The 25,672-nt window shown below is 42.2% G+C and overlaps 1 protein-coding gene across 1 annotated transcript; it reads left to right on the top strand.

Annotated features, from left to right (window-relative positions):
- The first annotated feature begins 1,175 nt into the window (after nt 1–1,175).
- Nucleotides 1,176–24,149, top strand: LOC112257587 (E3 ubiquitin-protein ligase RNF34-like). Its single transcript, XM_024431265.2, has 9 exons — nt 1,176–1,303; nt 1,505–1,540; nt 13,360–13,578; nt 14,604–15,101; nt 18,072–18,137; nt 18,350–18,551; nt 18,780–18,815; nt 20,618–20,659; nt 20,951–24,149. Exons 2-9 carry the CDS (start codon nt 1,532–1,534, stop codon nt 21,133–21,135), a joined length of 1,257 nt encoding a protein of 418 aa, XP_024287033.1. The 5' UTR covers nt 1,176–1,303; nt 1,505–1,531; the 3' UTR covers nt 21,136–24,149.
- Nucleotides 24,150–25,672: the final 1,523 nt, after the last annotated feature.

Genomic DNA, 25,672 nt, shown 5'->3' with positions numbered 1-25,672 from the left:
AACGAACTATTTACCCATGAGGCTAAATATTTTGCCTCTACTGAAGTATGTGAAAAATGTAGATTTTGGTGGGTTATACTGCAAAATATGTACTGTTCTGTGTATGTAGTGTTATTTGTATTGTTAGTGATGTCATTATAGTCTGTTATACACTCAGTATACAAAACATTAGGAACACCTGCTCTTTCGATTACATAGACTGACCAGGTGAATCCAGGTGAAAGCTATTATCCCTTATTGATGTCACTTCAACGGTAGTAGGTATGTTAGTAGGTGCTATACTGGTTTGAGTATGTCAAGAATTGTAACGCTGCTTGGTTTTTCACTCTCAATAGTTTCCCATGTGTATTAAGAATGATCCACCACCCAAAGGACATCCAGCTACAGTGACTTGACACAACTGGGAAGCATTGTAGTCAACATGGCCAGCATCCCTGTGGAACACTTTCGAGGGCAATAGTGGGTGCAACTCATTATTAGAAATGTGTTTGTATACTCAGTCTCTCTCTGTCTCCCCCCCTCAATCTGCAGGCCTATGGGCCATTTGCAGTTCTGATCACCCTGACACAAGCACACTTGTTTGTTTCCCTCACACTTTGAAGTTTGTAGAGCCAGATGGATAGCCTCATATTGATCTCAGAGTTTAGATGTTCTGATTCTGTATTTAGTGAAATAATAAATATTCAAGCCATCAGGTGAAAATCATGCAAAACATAGTAGATACTGTATTTGTTTCCAATAGAGGTATTATTTTTTGTGATAATCATAGGCTAATCAAATGAACATTCAGAGGTAGCTAGGCTCTATAATTAGTTGTAGTGCAGTGAAGTGAAGTGATGGATGGGCAGCTTGTTCGAAGATTACATCATAGCCTACTGGGCTACAACTCAACTCTGCACTATGCAGTAATTTAACTATCACCCCAAAACTTGTCGCAACAAAATGAAGTCAACATCTTAATAAAAAAAATCTGCAGCAGCAGTATTGCATAAATATACATTATCTAAATTAAATATCGATAGTGCACGGCGGATTGCCCGTATCAAGACATGCGCGTACCTACGCATAGCTCAAAACGCCCACTATGCGGCAATTGAAAAGGCGATTGGCTGCTAAAGATAACCGTACCTCCGGTTATTTCGTGATTGGTTGAGGGTGACTTGTACATTACGTTATGCCTATTCTACAAGTACACAGGGAGCTTCTGAAAAGGAAGACGTAATGGTGTGATTCCTTGTGTCCTTGCAATGGTCATCATTCTAATATTACACAACAAATTCCACAACCGGGAGTCAGAATGAAGGTATGGTAGGCCTACTGCAATGTCAATATATCTATGTTGTGATATTTTGCACAGCCGGCTTGCAATCGATCTATATTACAACTTTTAAATCCGGTGCGTCGACAAATAGTAACAAAATATAAATATGGCATCCAATCAAACCTATTAATTGTTATACAATTACAATGCATTAATTTTGTTGTTTGTCTGTTTGCTTTAAAGGGTTGCAAACTCTGATTTTACGGATACATGTATAAGGTGAGTGACAGTAGTGTTTTGCCGGTTGGAATATTTTCTCCAGGGTTGAAATATTTATATTGCGTTCTATTTACAATGGCATGGATACATTAAATGATGATAGTCACGAGCTCTTTCTGATCCTCAGTCTGACACTAGTTTGCATCTCCCTCGCAGTGAACTATACCACAGTGCAATGTCCATTCATTTCCCCCATCGTTAATCTGCCATAATGAGATCAGTATACTGCAGTCAACGAGTGATGGAATATTTTGAGATGTCTGGTCTATTGATAATACCCCGTCCCTAGTATTTTGACTCACTAATCACTGACCAGGAGTGCTAGAACAGGCAAGAACAACAACCATCGTGTAGGGGATGGTGATGTTGTTGAAGAGGAGGATGAGGATGGATGATTATGATCAATAACCCCCTAGCATTTTTTTTAGTGTGAGTATCCGATGTATGGAAAGTTGTTTACCTAATTTTAATTAACAAAGCCTAACCCCTTAAATCCTGTTTCTTGCAACACTGTAATAATGAGCATCAGTGTAGAATAGTGTTTAGAGTAGGCGATAGATAAGATCTTCTAAATTGAGCAATTATTTCCACTGGCAATGTTTGGCTCCGATCCAGCATATCAATGTTATGTTGTGCAGCAGGCAGTAGTCTTTCAAAGGTGCCATGCTATAGTATCACAAGGTGCCATGCAACGTCAACATATCACAACATATCACTTTAATAATGTTTACATATTTTACATTACTCATCTCATATGTATATACTGTATTCTATTGTATCTTAGCCTATGCCGCTCTGACATTGCTCGTCCATATATTTATAAATTCCTAATTCCATTCCTTTACTTAGATTTGTCTGTATTGGGTATATGTTGCGAAAATGGTTAGATATTACTGCACTGTCGGAGCTAGAAACACAAGCATTTTGCTACACCCGCAATAACATCTCCTAAACACGTGTACGTGACCAATAACATTTGATTTGATATCAGACATTTGTGAATACATAAAGTGCATTCGGAAAGTATTCAGAAACCCTTCACTTTTTTCACATTTTGTTATATAACAGCCTAATTCTAAAATTGATTAACACAATTTTCCTAATCAATCTACCCAACACAACCCACCCATAATGACAAAGAAAAAACAGGTTTTGCACATTTTCTGCAAATTTCTTACAAATAAAAAACAGAAATACCGTATTTTTCAGACCCTTTGCTATGAGACTCGAAATTGAGCTCAGGTGCATCCTGTTTCCAATGATCATCCTTGATGTTTCTACAACTTGATTGGAATCCACCTGTGGTGAATTCAATTGATTGGACATGATTTGGCAAGGCACACACATCACACATGTCTATAGAAGGTCCCACAGTTGACAGTGCATGTCAGAGCAAAAAAATACAAGCCATGAAGTTGAAGGAATTGTCCGTAGAGCTCTGAGACAGGATTGTGTCGAAGCACAGATCTGGGGAAGGGTGTCAAAACATTTTTGCAACATCGAATGTCCCCAAGAACACAGTGGCCTCCATCATTCTTAAATGGAAGAAGTTTGGAACCACCAAGACTCTTCCTAGAGCTGGCCGTCCGGCCAAACTGAGAAATCGGGGGAGAAGGGCCTTGGTCAGGGAGGTGACCAAGAATCCAATGGTCACTCTGACAGAGCTCCAGAGTTCCTCTGTGGAGATGTGACAAACTACCAGAAGGACAACCATCTCTGCAGCACTCTATCAATCAGGCCTTTATGGTAGAGTGGCCCGATGGAAGCCACTCCTCACTAAAAGACACATGACAGCTGGCAAAAAGTTTGCCAAAAAGCACCTAAAGTACTCTCAAACCATGAGAAACAAGATTGTCTAGTGAAACCAAGACTGAACACTTTGGCCTGAATGCCAAGCGTCATGTTTGGAGGAAACCTGGCACCATCCCTACAGTGAAACATGGTGGTGGTAGCATCATGCAGTGGGGATTTCTTTCAGTGGCAGGGACTGGGAGACTCATCAGGATCAAGGGAAAGATGAACGGAGCAAAGTACAGAGAGATCTTTGTTTAAAACCTGCTTCAGAGTGCTCAGAGCCTGAGACTGGGGCAAAGGTTCACCTTCCAACAGGACCACGACCCTAAGCACACAGCCAAGACAATGCAGGAGTGGCTTTGGGACAAGTCTCTGAATGTCCTTGAGTGGCCCAGCCAGAGCCAGAGCCTGGACCTGAACCCAATCTAACATCTCTGGAGAGACCTGAAAATAGCTGTGCAGCGACGCTCCTCATCCAACCTGAGAGATTTTGAGAGGATCTGCAGAGAAGAATGGGAGAAACTCCCCAAATACAGGTGTGCCAAGCTTGTAGCATCATAGACAAAAATACTTGAGGCTGTAATCGCTGCCAAAGGAGCTTCAAAGTGCCGAGCAAAGGGTCTGAATACTTATGTAAATGTGATATTTTCTTTTTTTATATATTTCTTAATCTGTTTTTGCTTTGTCATTATTTGGTATTATGTGTAGATTGAGGGGGAAACTATTTCATCAATTTTAGAATAAGGCTGTAATGTAACAGAATATGGAAAAAGGGGTCTGAATACTTTCTGAAGACACTAAGTTGGCCATGATGGTTCAGAGGTCTATCATAAACATGTTTGTAACATCTTTATCCTCAAGTACTCAATCTTTTCCTTTATCCGCTTCCCTAGTATTTGAATAGTGAAGTATTGTGGGGGGCCTAAATCAGTTTGTTGTCTCAGTGCAGGTGAAAGGTCATCTGGTCTTCTGTCTGATCATGACAATCCATCATCTGCCCCAGAGAGATATCTGTGACGTTGTATTGACTAATCTGGTTTATTTTGAAAAGCAGCTTTTCAGCTCATGAGAAATGGAGGATGATGGCTGTAATATGTTTAGAACCACACATGAACCGTTTTTGTTGCAGTCAGTTGTACCATATGTTTTTCATCTAATTCATTGATACTGCATTGTCATAAGGATCCTGTTATTCTACATGACTTCTCTTGAGTTCCACTGAATTGTCAGTTATGCGGACTGTTGCTCATTGGGGCATATTGTTTTGTTGTGCAAGAGAATTCACTGAGAATTTGAGAGAATTTGCACAAGAGAATTCAGGATAGTTTGACTGGCATGACCCTGTTCTGAATTCCAAAATGGATTTGGAACTCTGAGATTAGGAGCTATGGTCTGTTCGAGTTAAATGTGATAGACTCAGAAAGGTAGCAGTTTCCGTGGGGGTCGTTATTAAATATGCCAGTCATATTTTAATATCAGGATTATCTCCTGAGCAGACACATCGTTTTGGTTTTATTGCCTGCAACCCAAAATCCAAATCGCTGTTTTTTTATTAGTTGGAGCTATCTTCTTCTACCCCAAAGGTAAGGCTTTAAAGGTACAAATGTATGATGCACAGGACATTTGCCATAATTTCTAAGCACCATAATTTCTAAGCTCCATCAGTTATCATTGACATGTTTGAATGCAGTCTTTTGAACAGCACATATTCATACATTGTGATTTGCTGTGCCTTCCCTGACAAAAGCAGCAAGAGATTGATTGAATCAGCTAGATTTTTCTGTCAGTTTTACTTCCTGATCTCAATGGAGATGAAGTCTAGTGCAGGCTGCCAGCTGACTGCACGCTTCACTATGTGAATGGCATCTCCCCCTGAAGCTACTGAAGCAATACTCTCCAGTGAGGAAATGATGGGGTGGAGAAGAGGGAGGGAAGAGAGGATCATCAAACTAAATTCATCATCAAATCACAAGTGTAGAATTTACTGTGAAATGCTTACCTATGACCTTTTCCCAACAACGCAGAGTTAAAAAGTAAGAAAAATTAGCTAAATAAAGGAAATAGTAACACAATTAAAATAACATTAACAAGGCTATATAAAAGGAGTACCCGTACCGAGTCAATGTGCAGTATGAGATAGTTGAGGTATTGATGTAATATGTAAATGTCATGTAGGTAGGGGTCAAAGTGACTAGGCTATCAGGATAGATAATAAACAGAGTAGCAGCAGTGTATACGAAGAGTGTGAAAGTGTGTGTGTGGGTGGGTAGCCATTTGATTAACTGTTCAGCAGTCTTATGGCTTGGGGGTAGAAGCTGTCCTGGAGACTTTGGTCCCAGACTTGGTGCTCCGGTACCGCTTGCCAAGTGGTAGCGGAGGGAACAGTCTATGACGGGTGGCTGGAGTCTTTGACAAGTTTACCTCTGACATCGCCTGATATAGAGGTCCTGGGTGGCAGGGAGCTCGGCCCCAGTGATGTACTGGGCTGTATGCACTACCCTCTGTTGCGCCTTACGGTCGGATGCCAAGCAGTTTCCATACCAAGCGGTGATGTAGCCAGTTAAGATGCTCTCAATGGTGCAGCTGTAGAACGTTTTGATGATCTGAGGGCCCATGCCAAATTTTTTCATTATCCTGAGGGGGAAGAGCCGTTGTCATGCCCTCTTCACGACTATGTTGGTGTACTTGAAGCTCTAGACCTGATCCACTACAGCTCCGACGATGTGAATTGGGGCGTGCTCGGCCCTCCGTTTACTGTGGTTCCCGATCAGCTCTTTTGTCTTGCTGATGTTGTAGGAAAGGTTGTTGTCTCTGACCTCTTTCCATTAGTCAGTCTCAATGTTGTCGTGATCAGGCCTACCACCATTGTGTCGTCTGCTAACTTAATGATGGTATTGGAGTCGTGGCTGGAAGAGTGAAGGCTGGGGACACTGGGACAGGGTCTGTTGTTTTGGTGGGGTGGCAGGAAGGCTAGCGGTTAGAAGCGTTGGGCACTAGAGTGTTGGGCCAGTAACTGAAAGGTCACTGGTTTGAGTCCCAGCCGACTAGGTGGAAAATCTGTTGGTGTGCCCTTGCGCAAGGCACTTAACCCTAATTGTGCCTGTAATTCCCTCTAGATAAGAGCGTTTGCTTAATGGCAAAAAAAAATAAAAAATTAATGTGGTGTGTCAACAGTAATATCTGTAATTATTGTCACAGTTTGTCTATGTTGTCTGGTCTTTGTTCTTTAGGGAATGTCTTAAGCCCTGGTTTTACCTGGTTCAATTGTCCTGATCTTGTCCACATTCTGATTGTGCTTACATTTTCAGACAGGTGTTTCAGATTAAAAAACGCAGGAGGTAGTCCGGCACGTATTTTGTATGGATATCTGTAAATGGATCTGGACAGTGAAACCATTTAAATTATAATTTTACCGCCTTCTTAAATCATTGACAGGTGGCACAATTGACTTATGGCATTAATATGTCTGTTTTACATATTCCTAACCAGTTGGGTTATTTTTGTTTGTTTCTTTGCGTTGTTTGTAAAAATAAAAATACAATTATTTTGTACATAATATCGCTGGTTCTACACTGTATCGGCAGGATAGAACAACGGCGTCTGGTGAGACAAGGTGCGGCGGACTATGTATTTTTGTAAATAACAGCTGGTGCACGATATCTAGGGAAGTCTCGAGGTTTTGCTCACCTGAGATAGAGTATCTCATGATAAGCTGTAGACCATACTATCTACCGAGAGAGTATTCATCTGTATTTTTTATAGCTGTCTACATACTACTACAGACTGATGCTGGCACTAAGACCGCACTGAATGAGCTGTAAGCAAACAGGAAAACGCTCACCCAGAGGCGGCACTCCTACTAGCTGGGGACTTTAATGCAAGGAAACTTCCGTTTTACCAAATTTCTATCAGCATGTTAAATGTGCAACCAGAGGGGAAAAAAATAACTCTGGACCACCTATACTCCACACACAGAGACGCATACAAATCTGACCATAATTCTATCCTCCTGATTCCTGCTTACAAGCAAACATTTAAGCAGGAAGCACCAGTGACTAAATCAATAAAAAAAAAGTGGTCAGATGAAGCAGATGCTAAGCTACAGGGCTGATTTGCTAGCACAGGCTGGAATATGTTCCGGGATTCCTCTGATGGCATTGAGGAGTACACCACCTCAGTCATTGGCTTCATCAATAATTGCATCGATGACGTCGTCCCCATAGTGACCGTACATACAAACCCCAACCAGAAGCCATGGATTACAGGCAACATCCGCACTGAGCTAAAGGCTAGGGCTGCCACTTTGAAGGAGCAGGATTTTAACCCGGATGCTTAAGAAATCGCGCTATGCCCTCCGACGAACCATCGAACAGGCAAAGCATCAATACAGGACTAAGATCGAATCGTACTACACCGGCTCTGACACTCGTCGGATGTGGCAGGGCTTGCAAACCATTACAGACTACCAAGGGAAGAACAGCCGAGAGCTGCCCAGTGACACGAGCCTACCAGACGAGCTAAACTACTTCTATGCTCGCTTCGAGGAAAATAATACTGAAAAATGCATGAGAGCACCAGCTGTTCTGGAAGACTGTGATCACGCTGTACGCCGCCAATGTGAGTAAGACCTTTAAACAGGTCAACATTCACAAGGCCGCAAGGCCAGACGGATTACCAGGACGTGCTTTGAAAGGCTGGTCATGGGTCACATCAACACCATTATCCCAGAAACCTTAGACCCACTCCAATTTGCATACCGCCCTAACAGATCCACAGATTATGCAATCTCTATTGCACTCCACACCGCCCTTTCCCACATGGACAAAAGGAACATCTACGTGAGAATGTTATTTATTGACTACAGCTCAGTGTTCAACACCATAGTGGCCTCAAAGCTCATCAATAAGTTAATGACCCTGGGACTAAACACCTCCCTCTGCAACTGGATCCTGGACTTCCTGATGGGCCACCCTCAGGTGGTAAGGTTAGGTAACAACACATACGCCACGATGATCCTCAACACAGGGGCCCCTCAGGGGTGTGTGCTCAGTCCCCTCCTGTACTCCCTCTTCACTCATGACTGCATGGCCAGGCGCAACTCCAACACCATTAAGTTTGCCGAAGACACAACAATGTTAGGCCTGATCACCAAGAACGACAAGACAGCCTATATGGAGGAGGTCAGAGACCTGGCCATGTGGTGCCTGGACAACAATCTCTCCCTCAATGTGATCAAGACAAAGGAGATGATTGTGGACTACAGGTAAAAGAGGAGCAAGCACACCACCACTCTCATCGACGGGACTGTAGTGGAGCAGGTTGAGAGCTTCAAGTTCCTTGGTGTCCACATCATCAACAAACTGACATGGTCCAAGCACACCAAGACAGTTGTGAAGAGGGCACGACAAAACCTATTGTCCCTTAGGAGACTGAAAAGATCCTTAGATCCTCAAGATGTTCTACAGCTGCACCATTGAGAGCATCCTAACTGGTTGCATCACTGCCTGGTATGCCAACTGCTCGGCCTCCGGCAGCAAGGCACTACAGAGGGTAGTGTGTACGGCCCAATACATCACTGGGGCCAAGTTTCCTGCCATCCAGGACCTCTATACCAGGTGGTGTCAGAGGAAGACCCTGAAAATTGTCAAAGACAGCCACCCTATTCATAGACTGTTCTCTCTGATACCGCACGGCAAGCTGTACCGGAGTGCCAAGTCTAGGTCCAGGATGCTTCTAAACAACTTCTACCCCCAAGCCATAACACTCCTGAACATCTAATCAAATTGCCACCTAGTCTATTTGCATTGCCCCCCCCACCCCCTCTTTTACACCACTGCTGCTCTCTGTTGTTATCATCTATGCAGAGTCACTTTAGTAACTCTACCTACATGTACATATTACCTCAACTAACCGGTGCCCCCGGACATTGACTCTGTACCGGTACCCCCCTGTATATAGTCTCGCTAATGTTATTTTACTGCTGCTCTTTAATTACTTGTTACTTTTATTTCCTATTCACATTTTTTGTTAAACTGCATTGTTGGTTAGGGGCTCGTAAGCATTTCACTGTAGCCTGTTGTATTCGACACATGCGACTAATACAATTTGATTTGATATTTCTGAAAATGTGGGCACAATTAGAATGTGGACAAGATCAGGACAAGGAACGCATGCTAACACCTGGTATAAACAAGGCTTTACACTGTCATATATTCTGACAAAAAGAATAATAGAAATCAATGGTCAAAAACGTTTTAAAAAAGCACAGCGCTCCTCAGCAGGTCCAGTGCATCAGCAGATTGATTGTGTGTGTCAAGAAGTCTGATATGACAAGTGCAAGTTAGGGGCCCTAAACCCCTTAACTGCCCACAACCAGGCATTCTATAGTAATACGTAATATTTAATCTTCATGTAGATTAGATATTATTAAGCTCCAAAAGGTGTATATATTGGTAACAAAATAGTGCATTTTACTGTAACTCTTGTTTGCTGTTATCTATTGTATGTTTTGTCAGTCCTTCCCTGCAGAGCTTACTGGGTGCTAATTGAGGTGACAGGGGAAAGCTCTTCCTTTGGCGCTGTGCCAGATATGAGTGATTTTATGGCCATACCACTGTGCCTCCTCCTGCTAAATCTAGCGAAAGGGTGTAGTAATGGCCCACTGAGTAACTGTCCAAAGATAGGGGGATTATCTAAGTCACAGTGGATCTTTTACCACTCTTTCTGTGTGCCTGGTTTATGCCCCATTGCATGCTTGGTCGGATGTATGAGTAGGGCACTCATCTATTTCCATTGCCTGCAATGTATTGAGAAAAACTCAACCCTGCGACACTCATCTTTCCCACTGACTACATTGTATTGAGAAAAACATCAGCTACTGTGACATTTGACCTTCATTCAAACATTTGCCAGGATGACATTTTCTTATGATATCATGTTGTTTCACAACCAACTTATTGCTGTACTGTATTTCTGGGAAGACCATCTCCATCTCAGTGCAGTCAGTTCCACATATAGCACTTAGCTCCTGGATTATATAACTGCAGACTGGCTAAGCAGGCAGGCGAAGAGAGGTGAGATCATAGAGCAGGGCTGTGTGTTGTGGCAGGTCATGGCTGAGTAGAACTGTATTTGTGGACAGCAACGGCCTCATCTTGTAAAATATAGCCTACGCTCACAGTATTCTCTACTGAGCTCAGACATAGCCACATACTGTATGCTCATGTCAGCTATTGATTCCCCAGGCCCTGTAACAGAAGACATTTTCTCTCCCTGCCCTCCTCCTCTCTTCCCCCATCAATATGCTCCAAGGAGCTGCGCCAGGGATCATGCCATCTTGGGTCTCAGGCCTTGGAGTAGACAGTCTTGCAGTCAGTAAACATTGATCAGGCAAACATGTCACATCCATTGTATGGTCTTCTTTTGGAGGACCACATTAATATCACTAAGTGCACCTACTCTACTAGGTCATAAGGCTGTTATATCTGTTAAATTACCCTACTGCTCACACAGTAACCATACAAGTCTTAACATAGAGATTAGGTTTTCAATGAGAGCCATAGCATACTCTCATCGGGGGATTTATGTCTGTAGCGTTGTGTGTGACCAGGCATTCATTATATAATGGACAGAAACTTAAAGTGGCAATGTGCAGTTGCTACATCCATTTTTGGACTTGTGATAATGTACACATTGATTCTTGAAAAATATAACTGATAAATGCCTCATGAGCTTAGTTCAACTGTCGTACCCCATCAAAATGCAAAATATAAGCTGGTTTTAACAAAGTAAATGTAAGCAGGGTTATTTAACGCTTACCCTATGAGGTACGGAGCCTGCTAGTTTTCTGTTCTGCCTGATAATGAATTGCCTACACCTGGTGTCCCAGGCCTAAATCAGTCCCTGATTAGAAGGAAACATTGATAAACTGCAGTATAATTGGCTTCGAGGTCCAGAGTTGAGTTTGAGGGCTATGAAGCCTCAAAACATGGTTAAAACTATAATTTTGATATCATGGATGGGTCAGGCCTTGCATCCACAGCCCTGTCTATAAATTTGAGAGTGGTTACATTACTTCAGCCCCATCCCTCAGCTTTTTGCTGAAACGGGTAGGAGGCTGCTTTGTTATTGTTTCAACTGCGGATTGCACCTTTAATGATTGAACCCAGCATCCCTTTTGGGGCATAGCTCATTAGGACAGGCTGTTTACGCTATAGTGCTTGACCATTTTCAACCGCAAACAGACCCAAAGAGCTCTCATAATAATGTATTTACAGCAGGCACGTTCACAGATAGGAGTCTACCTTTGCCCTCCTACTCCCAACTGCCTTTTGGGTGGTGGAATATATATTTTTGTATGCGGTTTGCATTACAACTGTGCTGGTTTATCGTCTCATTGGTGTGAATGTGTTTCACCTGTGCTGGCCCAGGTGCTATTTTAAGATTGGCTGGCCAAGGGCTCCAGTTGTCTTGGAAGAGGTGAAGGGTTAACACCTTTGACTCTCCCCATTTGATTTCTAAATCAAAATTATTTATCTGATCTTCCCAGTTTTGCTCCACCTTTTGGTTTCTTCCATGTTTTTAAATTTGGTGGGTGTCTTTTAGGTCCTAGTTGTTGCTAGTCAGCTTTCAGTGGACACCCCCATGAGTGTTTTTCAGAACCCCTCTTAAAACTCCACTTGTTTCGTTTTGGTTGTTCCCTTTTCTGTTTGAGTGAACAATTTTGGTTTTCTTGCTAGGAAATGTAACAAAAACCAAGGAAAGAGAATGCAAGGAAAAAGTGGCACAAAACTTAAACCAGAAGATCAGATAAAGGATTTTGTCTAGAAAGCAAATGAACGGGGGTCAACTTAAGGCGTTAACCTTCCACATCTCTCAAGACAACAGAAACACTGGGACAACTGCTCTTAAATAGCACCTGGCCCAGCACAGGTGAAACACCTTCCCACTAATGAGATGACAAACCAGCGCAGGTGTAACACATACTGACTAACGAGGTGACACCAATCGGCTTGCCCCACACGCTAACATCCAATCTCTAAATATAAATGGAAAAAACAAAGCCTGTAACAGTAGCAGCAACACATGTAGTCTATTAGACTCTAGCTAACTACCATATACTAAAAATATCCACTAGCCAGCCAGTCATATATCATAAGTTCAAAGTTTATGAATATTATATTAAGAAGTTATTATTTAAGAGCATTGAATATAAATCACAACCAGTGAAAAAAAAAAATATATATATATATATATTTTTTTTTTTAAATGTTCAGTTCTCATTTACAACTGCGACCTGGCCAAGATAAAGCAAAGCAGTGTGACACAAACGACACAGTTACACATGGAATAAACAAGCGTACATATAGAGCTAGCTAAATAGCAGATGGGTGCCCTTTTTTCATTTTGAGCACCTGCACCCTCTGCACGGCCCTGATTTGCAGTCCACATTCACTGTTTTTTTGTGTCTTTCACTCTGTTCCATTTGGATCTTAAGTTCCTTCCTCTGAAGAGCTATAGGCTGTATAGCATCCACCTCTGCACCTCCACACTGTTCACAGGACCCTGTTCTGAATACGCCAGCTGCCGTCAGGCACTGCTACACATTTCTTTAATGTGCGAACACCCCAGAGACTTTATTATAATACTTCAATGCTTTTTGTAGAGGAACTCAGGAGTTACAAAGGTAGTTCATCAGAGGGGGGAGGTGGTTGAGCATCTGAAGGTCACAATGAGGCATTGTGGGATTCAGGGTCAAATTACGAATGATGTGAGAAGTCTGAGATACCATTCCCTTAGCAATGCAACCTACAACAAAAGTTGTACTTTTCTCTAGTCTAGTATTGGAGGTGAAATTGGGGCACTGTATTGATTGCATTGAAGGCTACTATGATTTCAGTACTGCCAAAGGCATATGGTTTATTAACCTACTGGGATGGATAATAGGACTCCAAACTATGCATTCAAACTTGGAGACATTAATTTAAAAAGAACAGACGTGCATTCTTTGTGTGTTTGTTTCATAGGCGGGGGCATCGTCCATGTGGGCGTCATGTTGTGGGCTGCTGAACGAGGTGATGGGCACAGGGACGGTGCGCGGGCAGCAGCCAGGGTTTGGGGCCGGGACGGGGCCCTTCCGCTTTGCCCCCAGCGCCGGGTACTCCACATATCCCCCCACCAGCTCAGGGAGTGCAGGTCAGCTCTGCAAGGCCTGTGGACTGGCCTTCTCCGTCTTCAGGCGCAAGGTAGGTGGTGATGAGGATAATGACAATAGTGTGTAAAAAGATGAGGAAGAACACTGTGCCCCTTATAAACTAATAAAACTAACTTCCATATGAAATACTCAATCATACTGGTCACACCAGGGCATCAGCTCAGACTACAGACAGGTAAATGGCAGAGCGTATCTAGGCATTGACTGACAGTGTAGCATGCTGGGACAGCGATAGAAGCCCCTGGAGGCTTCAGCGTTCTTGCACTTCCAGGCTCAGACTGCTCTATCAGCCCGCTCACACCTGCTGAGGTTCAATCCCGGAATATATTCTGTGTGTGTGTGTGTGTGTGTGTGTGTGTGTGTGTGTGTGTGTGTGTGTGTGTGTGTGTGTGTGTGTGTGTGTGTGTGTGTGTGTGTGTGTGTGTGTGTGTGTGTGTGTGTGTGTGTGTGTGTGTGTGTGTGTGTGTGTGTGTGTGTGTGTGTGTCAGCTCGATATCTGTGTCAAGAAAGGAGAGGTTCTGGGGGACTAACACAGGCGATTGATAAATGGACCTGTCAGAGTGTGAATGTCCTCTTTCTGGTCCACAGCTCATTTGCAATGCACAGTAATGATATGGAAATTATTTCTGGCCATATCCCACTTTTTCTGTCTCCATTCAGACTGCCTGTCAGTCGATTCATCTGAGTTTCCTCAGTAAACCGAGATAAGCTTGTAAATGCTAGAGAATATTCCATATATTATTATTTAGGTTGTCTGTGCCAAATGGGGGAAACTCATCCTCTTTCCTAGGACATAGTGACATCATAGGGAATGAGTCCTTGTATTGGAAAGCTGTTGTCTGGTAGATTTGGCAGATCCCTCTCCTTAGTTGTAATTAAGAGTTCTAAAGCCAGGATAGTTCATTTACTCCATGATGCCAATAATTAATTAAATCTATTAATTAATTGATCAGGAGGAATGGACATGACTGGCTGATGGGATCGCCTCTCTTCTAAACGTGTGTGGTGAGTCTCTATTGCTGTATCTCTCTCTGTCTCTCTCTCTCTTTCTTTCAGCACATATGCTCGGACTGTAAGAAAAGTTTCTGCGCCATGTGCTCGGTGCTGCAAGAGAGCCTTCGCTGCTGCACCACCTGCCACCTCCTGCGCGGAACGGCCTTCCAGAGACCACAGCTCATGGCGCTGCGTGTTAAGGACCTGCGCCAGTACCTGCTGCTGCGCAACATCCCTACAGACACCTGCAGGGAGAAGGAAGACCTGGTGGACCTGGTGCTCTGCCACCAGGAAGCTGGAGAAAACACCTTGACACAAGGAGATGTAGAGGAAGATGAGGAGGAGGAGGAGGAAGAAGAAGAAGAAGAAGAGGAGGAGGATGCAGACACAGACAGCCTGCACTCGCTCCCCCACTCCCTCCATGCCTCGCCCCCCTCAGCCGCACACCGCTCCGCTTCAGAGCAGTTGTCTCTCTCCACCTCGGAGCAGTCGGCTCTCTCCACCTCTCAAGGAGGCTCTCCTCTCAGCCAGAGTGACAGCTCAGGGACCGCTCAGAGCCAGGTATGACTACACAAACACATAACACACACACGCATGCACACACACACTCACAAACACAACCTAGTCCCATTCCACATACAGCTGCCCCCCTTCGTTTACCATCTTCTCTGCTCTTTTGACATCTGTCCTCCTTGTATCAAAGCTAATTAATGTGAAGCTTGATAAGCACATGGCATGGATGTGGGAAACATATTAGTCAGTGTGAAGTAGAGTTGTCACAAATGGGTTATGATTGTCCACAGCCCTGCTGAAAGTAACCCCTTTGATAACCATTTAGGCTAAATATAGGAGCATAAAAAGTTTACAAGCATTCTAGTAATTGCAGTATAGTTTATTGCAGTCAAGCCCTGTCCTTTGCAGCCAGTTTGATACAGTCTGGTGCTTTGTGTTTGACATGAATGAAGAGGTTCACTCACACAGATCATCTGCTACATTCATATTTCATACTGCACAATTTCACTCTTTTCTGTGATCTCACGTCCACGTGACTGACAGCTGCTCTTGCAGTGCAGCCCTGGGAGCTGCAGCCAGTCATCAACAGCCAGAGCTGAAGCCCTCTTTTTTAGGTCTGTTATGCTGTCGGTTATGTAACAATGCTCAGGCTGGCTTCTGATTCCTCTCAACGGCACAGCTGTAATTGAAAAGAGAGAGCGAAACACAACAATACTGCTCACATCTCTGTCCGTGGGATCATTTTGGCCTAAACATCAAAATCATCCACTCCTATTGTAATCCATAAAGGATAAAATGAGTGGGGCTCTAGGCTGGTTGTGAGCATAGCTCGTGTCTGGTGGTAGTGCAGTTGTGGTGTTGTCAGTTGCTAGAGCTGGGTTAGGGAGGCTAGCACACCACAAACAGGCCTGCTGATGCATTATAAACACAGGTGCAGGCTTGCAGCCTGCAGCTGATTGGTCCAGTGGAATACGTAGGGAGCATGTGTGTGCACATACACCCAGGAACATCAGCCTCCCCCGACCCCCTATAGACTCAGCCCCCATCCCGCATCGTGATGTCACACCGGAAGAATGCATTAGCCCTGCACCATTAGCTAATTGCTTTTTGTGCGGTGGTCCGGTGGAGACAGAGAGGAGGGGAGGAGTAGGCTCTTCATGATCGTTGCTGTTTTATGTTCTCTCTTCATTGCACATAAATGGCTGAGTTAACGCAAGTCAATACGCCACAAGGTAAACATTCTCATCAGATTCGTCCCGCCAAGACCATTAGATTCTGGTTGCAGGCAAACTCCAAATATAGTTAACATATTCAAAGGGAATAATTAACCAATCTGTTAAGATTAGAAGAAGCAAATGGTGCTGAATACTAAATGTAACATGGTACCTTTAGAGCAGTGGTTCCTAAACTTTTTATAGCCTCGTACCCCTTCAAACATTCAACCTCCAGCTGCATACCCCGTCTATCACCAGGGTCAGCGCACTCTCAACTGTTTTTTTGCCATCATTGTAAGCTTGCCACACACACTATACGATACATTTTTTAAACATAAGAATGAGTGTGAGTTTTTGTCACAACCCTGCTAGTGGGAAGTGACAAAGAGCTCTTATAGGACCAGGGCAAAAATAACAATATAATAATAATCAATAATTTTTATTTTTATTTAACCATCTTACATATAAAACCTTATTTGTTCATCGAAAATTGTGAATAAATCACCACAGGTTAATGAGAAGGGTATTCTTGAAAGGATGCACATAACTCTGCAATGTTGAGTTGTATTGGAGAGAGTCAGTCCTAAATCATTTTCCACACACAGTCTGTGCCTGTATTTAGTTTTCATGCTAGTGAGAGCCGAGAATCCACTCTCACATAGGTACGTGGTTGCAAAAGGCAACAGTGTCTTAACAGCGCGATTTGCCAAGGCAGGATACTCTGAGTGCAGCCTCATCCATAAATCTGGCAGTTTTCACGATGAGGCTCTCTTGTTCAGATATCGGTAAGTGGACTGGAGGCAGGGCATGAAAGGGATAACGAATCCAGTTGTTTGTCATCTGTTTGTTTGTGTCATCCATTTCGGGAAAGTACCTGCGTAATTGCGCACCCAACTCACTCGGGTGCTTCGCTATATTACATTTGACATTGTCCGTAAGCTTGAGTTCATTTGCACACAAAAAAATCATACAATGATGGAAAGACCTGTGTGCTGTCCTTGTTAATGCAGACAGAGAAGTGCTCCAACTTCTTAATCATAGCCTACATTTTTTAATTGAGTTGTCATATAGTACTTCTGCACATATAACACACTGTGGCTTAGGAAAGGCACTACTCCCAATATAAGTGAACCCCAAATCAATGTAGTTCTCATCATATTTGTGCCTCTTCGATGGTCCAACGTCCCTGTCAGTTGTTCGGTGCTTTCCCGGGTAAGGTTGCAGTAGTTCTTAGGCTGCATCAGATTCAAAACGGTCAGTGTCCATGCTAGCTGGACTAACAACAAATGTAGAATTGTAGAATTACTGATCCTAGCATTGGATGTGCTCGTGGAAGCAGAACAACTTGTGTTGTTGACAGGTGCAGGTGTAGTACTGCTGATAGTAGCAGTACTACCAGCCAGTAGAGCTGGTATGTGTCTCTATGGGCCTTACTAAATGTACTGATTGAAAATGTGAAGATAATTATTTTTCCAGACCCCCGACGGCATTCCGCGTACTCCTGGAGGATACGCCTACATGCCTCATTTCCTTATCAGACATTTGAAGAGAGACATCAGATTTGAATTTGATTTATGGTTATTATAGCAAACTGTACTATTTTTTTATTTCCCTCTGATGGATGTTTAATATGAATAGAAAAAGTGATAACAGCACCTCTGGTGGTGTTTTATAGAAGTTCTGATTTGTGGGAGAAAGGGTGAGGAGCATCAGACAACACAAGTATTTCAACACTGTCATATCTGCTCCAGTACTGTTTCTTAAACTGCTGTTGATCCTCTTTTGTGTTGTGTTGTGTTTCCAGGAGCATGGGGGAGCTCCGACCATCCCACTCCTTCACCTGGAACCTGCCAGTGAACCTATCATAGAGGTGAGACGACCCGCCCTTTACCTCGAGCTGCCTCTGTCCTTTCAGTCTCCACCTCATGTATTTAACTGAAGAGAAATCACTGACCCACTCTTGTGAGAGCATTCACTTGGTCAGTTGTATTACCTCAATGACCATGGTGTGACCAAACATGGTCATAATTGAACTTTGTATTGAACATGTTTTCTGAAGTGCCTCCTCTTTTCTCTTTGTAGGTCAGTCCAGTGACACAGAGGAGAATACGGGCCTCTCTATCTGACCTGGACAACGAAGGGGACATTGAGAGCCTGTCTGTCCGGCAGCTCAAAGAGATACTGGCCCGTAACTTTGTCAACTACTCTGGCTGCTGTGAGAAGTGGGAGCTGATAGAGCGGGTGCATCGGCTCTACAGGGAGAACGAACAGAACAGGAAGTCCAGTAAGCACCACGTTGAATCATTTTAGTCCCCCTATACCAACCAACCTAATCTTAACTAGAACACTACTGATCCTTTTTATAACAACCTTCATAGATTATCAATCTCCAGTTCAAACCTAGTTTGAACAATAGAGAAACTGTCCAAGTTAAAACATCTTTCTTTGATTTGGTATTATTCACAGGTCCAGATACACAGTATTAAAGATGTATTTCTGTATTTTCTTCCAGTGGAAAATGTCAGCAACATCAACAGCATGTCTGCAGGTGAGGGCATTCAATACTGTTTTGTTGGGTTGTATTGTATATTACATGATGCACATACAGTTGAAGTTGGAGGTTTACATACGATTAGGTTGGGGTCATTAAAACTCATTTTTCAACCACTCCACAAATTTCTTGTTAACAAACTATAGTTTTGGCCAGTCGGTTAGGACATCTACTTTGTGCATGACACAAGTAATTTTTCCAACAATTGCTTACAGACAGATTATTTCACTTATAATTCATTGTCTCACAATTCCAGTGGGTCAGAAGTTTACATACACTAATTTGACTGTGCCTTTAAACAGCTTGGAAAATTCCAGAAAATGATGTCATGGCTTTAGAAGCTTCTGATAGGCTAATTGACATCATTTGAGTCAATTGGAGGTGCACCTGTTGATGTATTTCAAGGCCTACCTTCAAACTCAGTGTCTCTTTGCTTCACATCATGGGAAAATCAAAAGAAATCAACAAGACCTCAGAAATAAGATTGTAGACCTCCACAAGGCTGGTTCTTCCTTTGGAGCAATTTCCAAACACCTGAAGGTAACATGTTCATCTGTACAAACAATAATACGCAAGTATAAACACCATGGGACCACACAGCTGTCATACCGCTCAGGAAGGAGACGAGTTCTGTCTCCTAGAGATTAATGTACTTTGGTGCAAAAGTGCAAATCAATCCCAGAACAACAGCAAAGGATCTTGTGAAGATGCTGGAGGAAACAGGTACAAAAGTATCAATATCCACAGTAAAACGAGTCCTATATCGACATAACTTGAAAGGCTGCTCAGCAAGGAAGAACCACTGCTCCAAAACGACCATAAAAAGACAGACTACGGTTTGCAACAACACATGGGGACAAAGATCGTCGTTTTTGGAGAACTGTCCTCTGGACTGATGTCATAATGACCATCGTTATGTTTGGAGGAAAAAGGGGGAGGCTTGCAAGCCGAAGAACAATTTCCCAAGCGTGAACTACGGGGGTGGCAGCATCATGTTGTGGGGGTGCTTTGCTGCAGGAGGGACTAAAATTATGTGGATATATTGAAGCAACATCTCAAGACATCAGTCAGGAAATGAAAGCTTGGTCTCAAGTGGGTCTTCCAAGTGGACAATGACCCCAAGTATGCTTCCAAAGTTGTGGCAAAATGGCTTAAGGACAACAAAGTCAAGGTATTGGAGTGGCCATTACAAAGCCTTGACCTCAATCATATAGAAAATTTGTGGGCAGAACTGAAAAAGCGTGTGCGAGCAAGGAGGCCTACAAACCTGACTCAGTTACACCAGCTCTGTCAGGAAGAATGGGCCAAAATTCACCCAACTTATTGTGGGAAGCTTGTGGATGGCTACCCAAAACGTTTGACCCAAGTTAAACAATTTAAAGGCAATGCTACCAAATACTAATTGAACATATGTAAACTTCTGACCCACTGGGAATGTGATGAAAGAAATAAAAGCTGAAAGAAATCATTCTCTCTACTATTATTCTGACGTTTCACATTCTTAAAATAAAGTGGCAATCCTAACTGACCTAAGACAGGGAATTTTTACTAGGATTAAAAGGAATTGTGAAAAACTGAGTTTAAATGTATTTGGCTAAGGTGTATGTAAACCTCTGACTTCAACTGTATATTTGAGTTGTGTACAGGAAATGACTATAATGGAATTGTGTATAGGAAATGACTTGTTGAATTGTTTGTTTTAATACTATGTAAGAAAGAAGAATTGGAGTAAGAGCTTATATCCTATTAGAATCACTAATGGTTGTTTTGTCACTGCTCCTTTCCTTTTGTAAATGAAGTGGTGTCATATCCTCCGCCTATCTGCAATGGTGCAGTGGAAGGTAGGCATGTCTAACTCCACCACTATCCCACCTGCAAAACCATCACTGTCTTGAAATACATCTCTCCATATTGATGCATGCTGAAGTCTAATTTTTCCATTCAATCCCAACCATAACCCCTCCTGAGTAATATGCTATGTGCTGAGAGACCACTGCATCCTGCTGTTTAACTGGCTATTTGGGCACTACGTCATCATGTACAGTATGTGAATGACCATAGAGAAGACAGCCATCCTCAGGCTGCTAGCTACGTGGAGTAATACTATTTTCTCGTGTTGTTTTTCTCCACAGACAGTGTGAAGGCTCAGCTGGCCTCTGATGACCACCTATGTCGCATCTGCATGGACGCTGTGATCGACTGTGTGCTGCTAGAGTGCGGTCACATGGTCACCTGTACCAAATGTGGGATGAGGATGAGCGAGTGCCCCATCTGCAGGCAGTACGTGGTGCGGGCCGTGCACGTCTTCAAGTCTTAACTCTGCCTTGAGCGTGCATGTCAGCCAAGGACATTGAAGCTGTGACGTAGTGTGTGCATATGCTTGAAAACCTGAGGGAGTGTGAATGATTTTGCAAGTTTCCAAGGACTTAATGCTACAGCAGATGTGCACATCCTCCAGTCCAAATGACATGCAGAGCAGACAGCTTCACACAGCCTGACTTTTACTACAGCTACTAGAACTACAAGAGCCCCACAGGAAATTGCTCTGTCGTGTCTGGACCTCCACTGGCTCCAGGACACTGACCTTCTGTCTTTAGTGTGATACACACTGAATTGTTTCACAAATAACTCTCCAATATCTTATTTTACAGTGCTTCATGTCAATTAGTTTTTTACTTTTAATAAACCATGAAGCAGAATTGGTCCCATCAGGGCCGGTATACCGAACGGGGACACAGGGCTTGTGCCCCGGGGCCCTGACCTTCCTCAACCAAATTTGTATTATTACATTTTTGGGGTGTTGTGGGTCAGATTGCAAATAGTGTAAAATTGCAGGAAATTAGCTTTAAAACGGCAACATATTCTCTTAGCCTCATGATAAAATGTGTAGAAGGAGGGGGGAGTGCCTTGAGGTCAGTGCCCCAGGGTTCCAAATGCAGTAGTCTGGCCCTGGGTCCCATGGATACTTGAATTGGATATGTTTCATGGTGAGTAGGTATTAGGTGATTAAGGTGGAGATCATTATGATATCCCAGGGTTAGAGTCAATATGGTTTACACACTCATACCACACCAGGCTATACTATACGTATCTCCTTCAATGTTCTTTAGTATGTGCAATATTAAAACATAGACTTCTATGTCTGTCTATGAAACTCGTCTGAGAAACTCAACCAGGCTGCATGTCTCTGTGCTGTTCCATTCTATATACACACACACACGCACACACACGCACACATACACAGGGGAGGGTGTTTTAGGTGCCAAACTTCATACCACAACTACATTACTGATTGCTGTTTCTATGCCAAGTGTCACTCCTCACTTCAGACCATGCATTGTAGATTTGAGCAGCATCCAACCCAATCAATATGTAAACCATCAAGCTCAGTGATTGGTTGAATTGTAGGGAAGCTCTTGAGCCACATGCTATGGGTTATAGGGACTTCAGTTCAAGGCTGTCCAACCCATGTTCTCCTTGCATGTGTTGAATCAGTCACAAGTGATATCACATTATGATTCATGTCTATGTTGATGATCTTGTTTGGTTTAGAGAAGGCTCCTGTCTACTGTGGTAACATACCATACACTGTGGCTGGGTCATCCCATGCTTTACGTTCCTATGCTCTTCGTCTGTGTATCTTTTATTAAAGTCTGGCATGACTGACAATGTGTCTGCTACTTAGCTTAATTAAGCAATATCATTCCATTACTTTTCCTAGGTGTGTTGTCCACTGGCTCAGTGTTCACCTCTTGAAGGTGACAGGTGCTAATTCCTCTGTTCTGAGCTCATATTTAAACATCTTTTATCATGTTGTGGATTTGTCTTTTAATATCTCTTTTCGAGAAGAAAAGGATGCATAAACTCAGTCTAAGTTGATTTGTTTATACAAATACAACTTCTGTTCTTTCATAAAATTACATTTATTCAAATGTCTATTGAAAAAAAAAGTATCTACTAATGCCTGTAGATCGTTAGACAAAAAGCTTATTGCTGTAAAATAATTGCATATGATATGTAAGCTATTGATAAATATATATTTTTCCATTTGCTTTGGATGTCGTAATATAATTTATTAGCATTTGATATTTTAAGAGGTTGAATAATTTTTTTCAGAATGTAAATTCCATTAATTTGATCAAATTAATATGACTCTCCGATCATGACATTTCCCCATTAAAGTTCTCATTTTATTTTGGAGCATTTCTTGTCCTTACCTGCTAGGGGATTCAAAACCTTATGAATATTTGTACATTGCACACGGTAGCGCACACTGTCACTGTGTTTACATGTATGTTTATAATAATGCTGCGATATCTCAGATGTCACTTGTAGGCAGCTATATGATGTCAAAGTAGGATGAGTTATAGCTATGAGCACTCTATGGAATCCTGGAACTTTGTATTTTGGAATGTTGAACTTTTTATTTTGGTAATTACAAGTATTTAATAGATTTAATAAAATCCTGTACCATATAATAAGCAGAGATCCTGTTGTTGTTTTTAAACGCTGCTGTATCTGACCGGTTACCCCAAATCAATTGTTTATCCCCAGTTTAAAGAATGCAAGTTGACAAAATGGCAAACTATTCCAAATGTTGATGTTTAAGGTCTTTATTTCAGAATGTAAAAACCGTGAATAGATATTCCAACATATGACATACTTTAAACATATTTCACAAATGTTTTTGTTTACATATTGCACACAATGCTTATAAACATGACCAAAAATATAAATTAAAACGATCGTGGAAACATGACCAAAAATAGAGTTCAGTATTTAGAATTCATTTTTATAACTCAAGTCACAAACAGTTCTCTATACAGTATATACAGTTGAACCAATGACATACTAGTACTAAAATATTTCCCAACTGCACAGGGAAGACATGGTTGGTAGTTAGGCCTGTCCTCATACAAAAAAAGTAGATTTATATACAGGACCCCCCAGTAGCCATACTTTTATTTCCTGTAATTAACACAAGTTAAATACAAACTGGGGAACTGTACGTCAGTGTCTGACAGGTAACTAACTACATTCCTTATATTACACCAGTAGTAAGTAGTGGCTTTACTTGTGTATGCAGGTTATTAATATGCCATATACACATACTATACTGTGTCTGGTTAAAGAGATTCTTCAGTACTTTTGTATCCTTTTTAGCCAGTAGCTCTGAAAGTAGTGCTCATAAGATAAAACTGGTCCCCGAAAACTGCATACCACATCAGATATGTGCACCACATCATTGCTCTCTCTCTCTCTATTATGTGTACATCTTGCTAGCTGTCACTCAAGCATTATACGGTTAAGTCTACAACCATTGTATTCGGCGCACGTGACAAATACAATTTGATTGCGAGGGGCTGAAGCTCAAATTGCTAGGGGGCAAGCCCACGTGGGGGGAAAATGGCAGAGCCTACAGTTTCCAGTAAACAGTCACTTTCAAACTAGCGATTTCATGGAACAGTAATTCTGTTCATAGATTATGCATGTATGAAAGGCATTGACACATTCAGTCGAAAGTGTGAGGTTTAAAAAAGACTCACTAGTCAGCAAAGTTCAGGAGCATGTCTTTAAAACCTGCATCTATAGGTGTGAGAATCCCTTGTAAAAAATAAATACAATTAAAAACAGCCTAGTATATGGAGACTGATTGACAGTAGACTTTAAATCAGTCTCATGATGCTTCCTCTAGCAAACGGTCACTGGTGCCAACTCACACTGGCTTGATAAACCTGGGAAAGTACAGTGATATAAAACAAATTGTCAAACAGTGGAAATCGATTTTTATAGATATTTAGAAATTGAAGTGGAGTAAAAACAACTGTTCTATGGAAAGGAGAAAGTACCTGTGTACAGACAAATACAAATATCAAAATGAAATAGCAGCACTTAAATAAATACAATATAAAACACCTGCACAGAAAACAAGCTACTGCTCTATTGGCATAAATCTTCAGAGGTTTGAGTCTAAATAGTAAAAAACAAACAGTGAGGCAGATTGACACTTTTCAATCAAAATGGTACATGTAAATCAGTGCATTCAGTACTGCACAAAAGTATGAAACACTTTGATTAAAAAAATTGTTCTGTATAATGCATAAACGGTGCGCTGCAACAAAAGAAAATCATTAACAAAATTAGAAAAACATGACCATTGTGTACACCAGGGGTGGCCTATCATTTTGGCTCGAGGGCCACATCAACTTTTCAAAATTAAACGTTGAGCCGCAAAGATTTATTTTCGGACCGATGTGTTCGTCAAAAGCAAATTTGCAAGGTCAGAAAAAAAGGCAGTTATTTTTAGATGTTCAAGAGTGGCCTGGAGTGGTTTTTAACCCAAAACAATCATTCCTCATGGAAAGAAAACACCTGCTCTTTCCCATGACAGACTGACCAGGTGAATCCCGGTGAAAGCTATGGTCCCTTATTAATGTGATGTTAGATCCACTTCAAACCAGTGTAGATGAAGGGGAGGAGACCCATTAAAAAAGGATTTCTAAGCCTTGCAACAATTGAGACATGTCTTGTGTATGTGTGCAATTCAGAAGTGGAATGGGAAGACAAAAGATTTAAGTGCCTTTCAAAAGGTTACGGTAGTAGTAGCCAGGCACACCAGTTTGAGTGAGGCAAGAACTGCAACACTGCTGGGTTTTTCACACGCAACAGTTTCCATGTGTATCAAGAATGATCCACCACCCAAAGTACATCCAGCCAACTTGACACAACTGTAGGAAGCATTGGAGAAAACTTGACACCTTGTAGAGTCCCCAACGTAATGAGGCTGTTGAGGGCAAAATGGTGCAACTCCATATTAGGAGGGTGTTCCTAATGTTTTTTCACTCAGTGTGTGT

This window comes from Oncorhynchus tshawytscha, linkage group LG09, assembly GCF_018296145.1.
Source record: "Oncorhynchus tshawytscha isolate Ot180627B linkage group LG09, Otsh_v2.0, whole genome shotgun sequence".
Classification (NCBI taxonomy): Eukaryota; Metazoa; Chordata; class Actinopteri; order Salmoniformes; family Salmonidae; genus Oncorhynchus; species Oncorhynchus tshawytscha.
The sequence above is the reverse complement of the archived record's forward strand: the minus strand, read 5'-3'. Positions and strand labels throughout refer to the sequence as shown.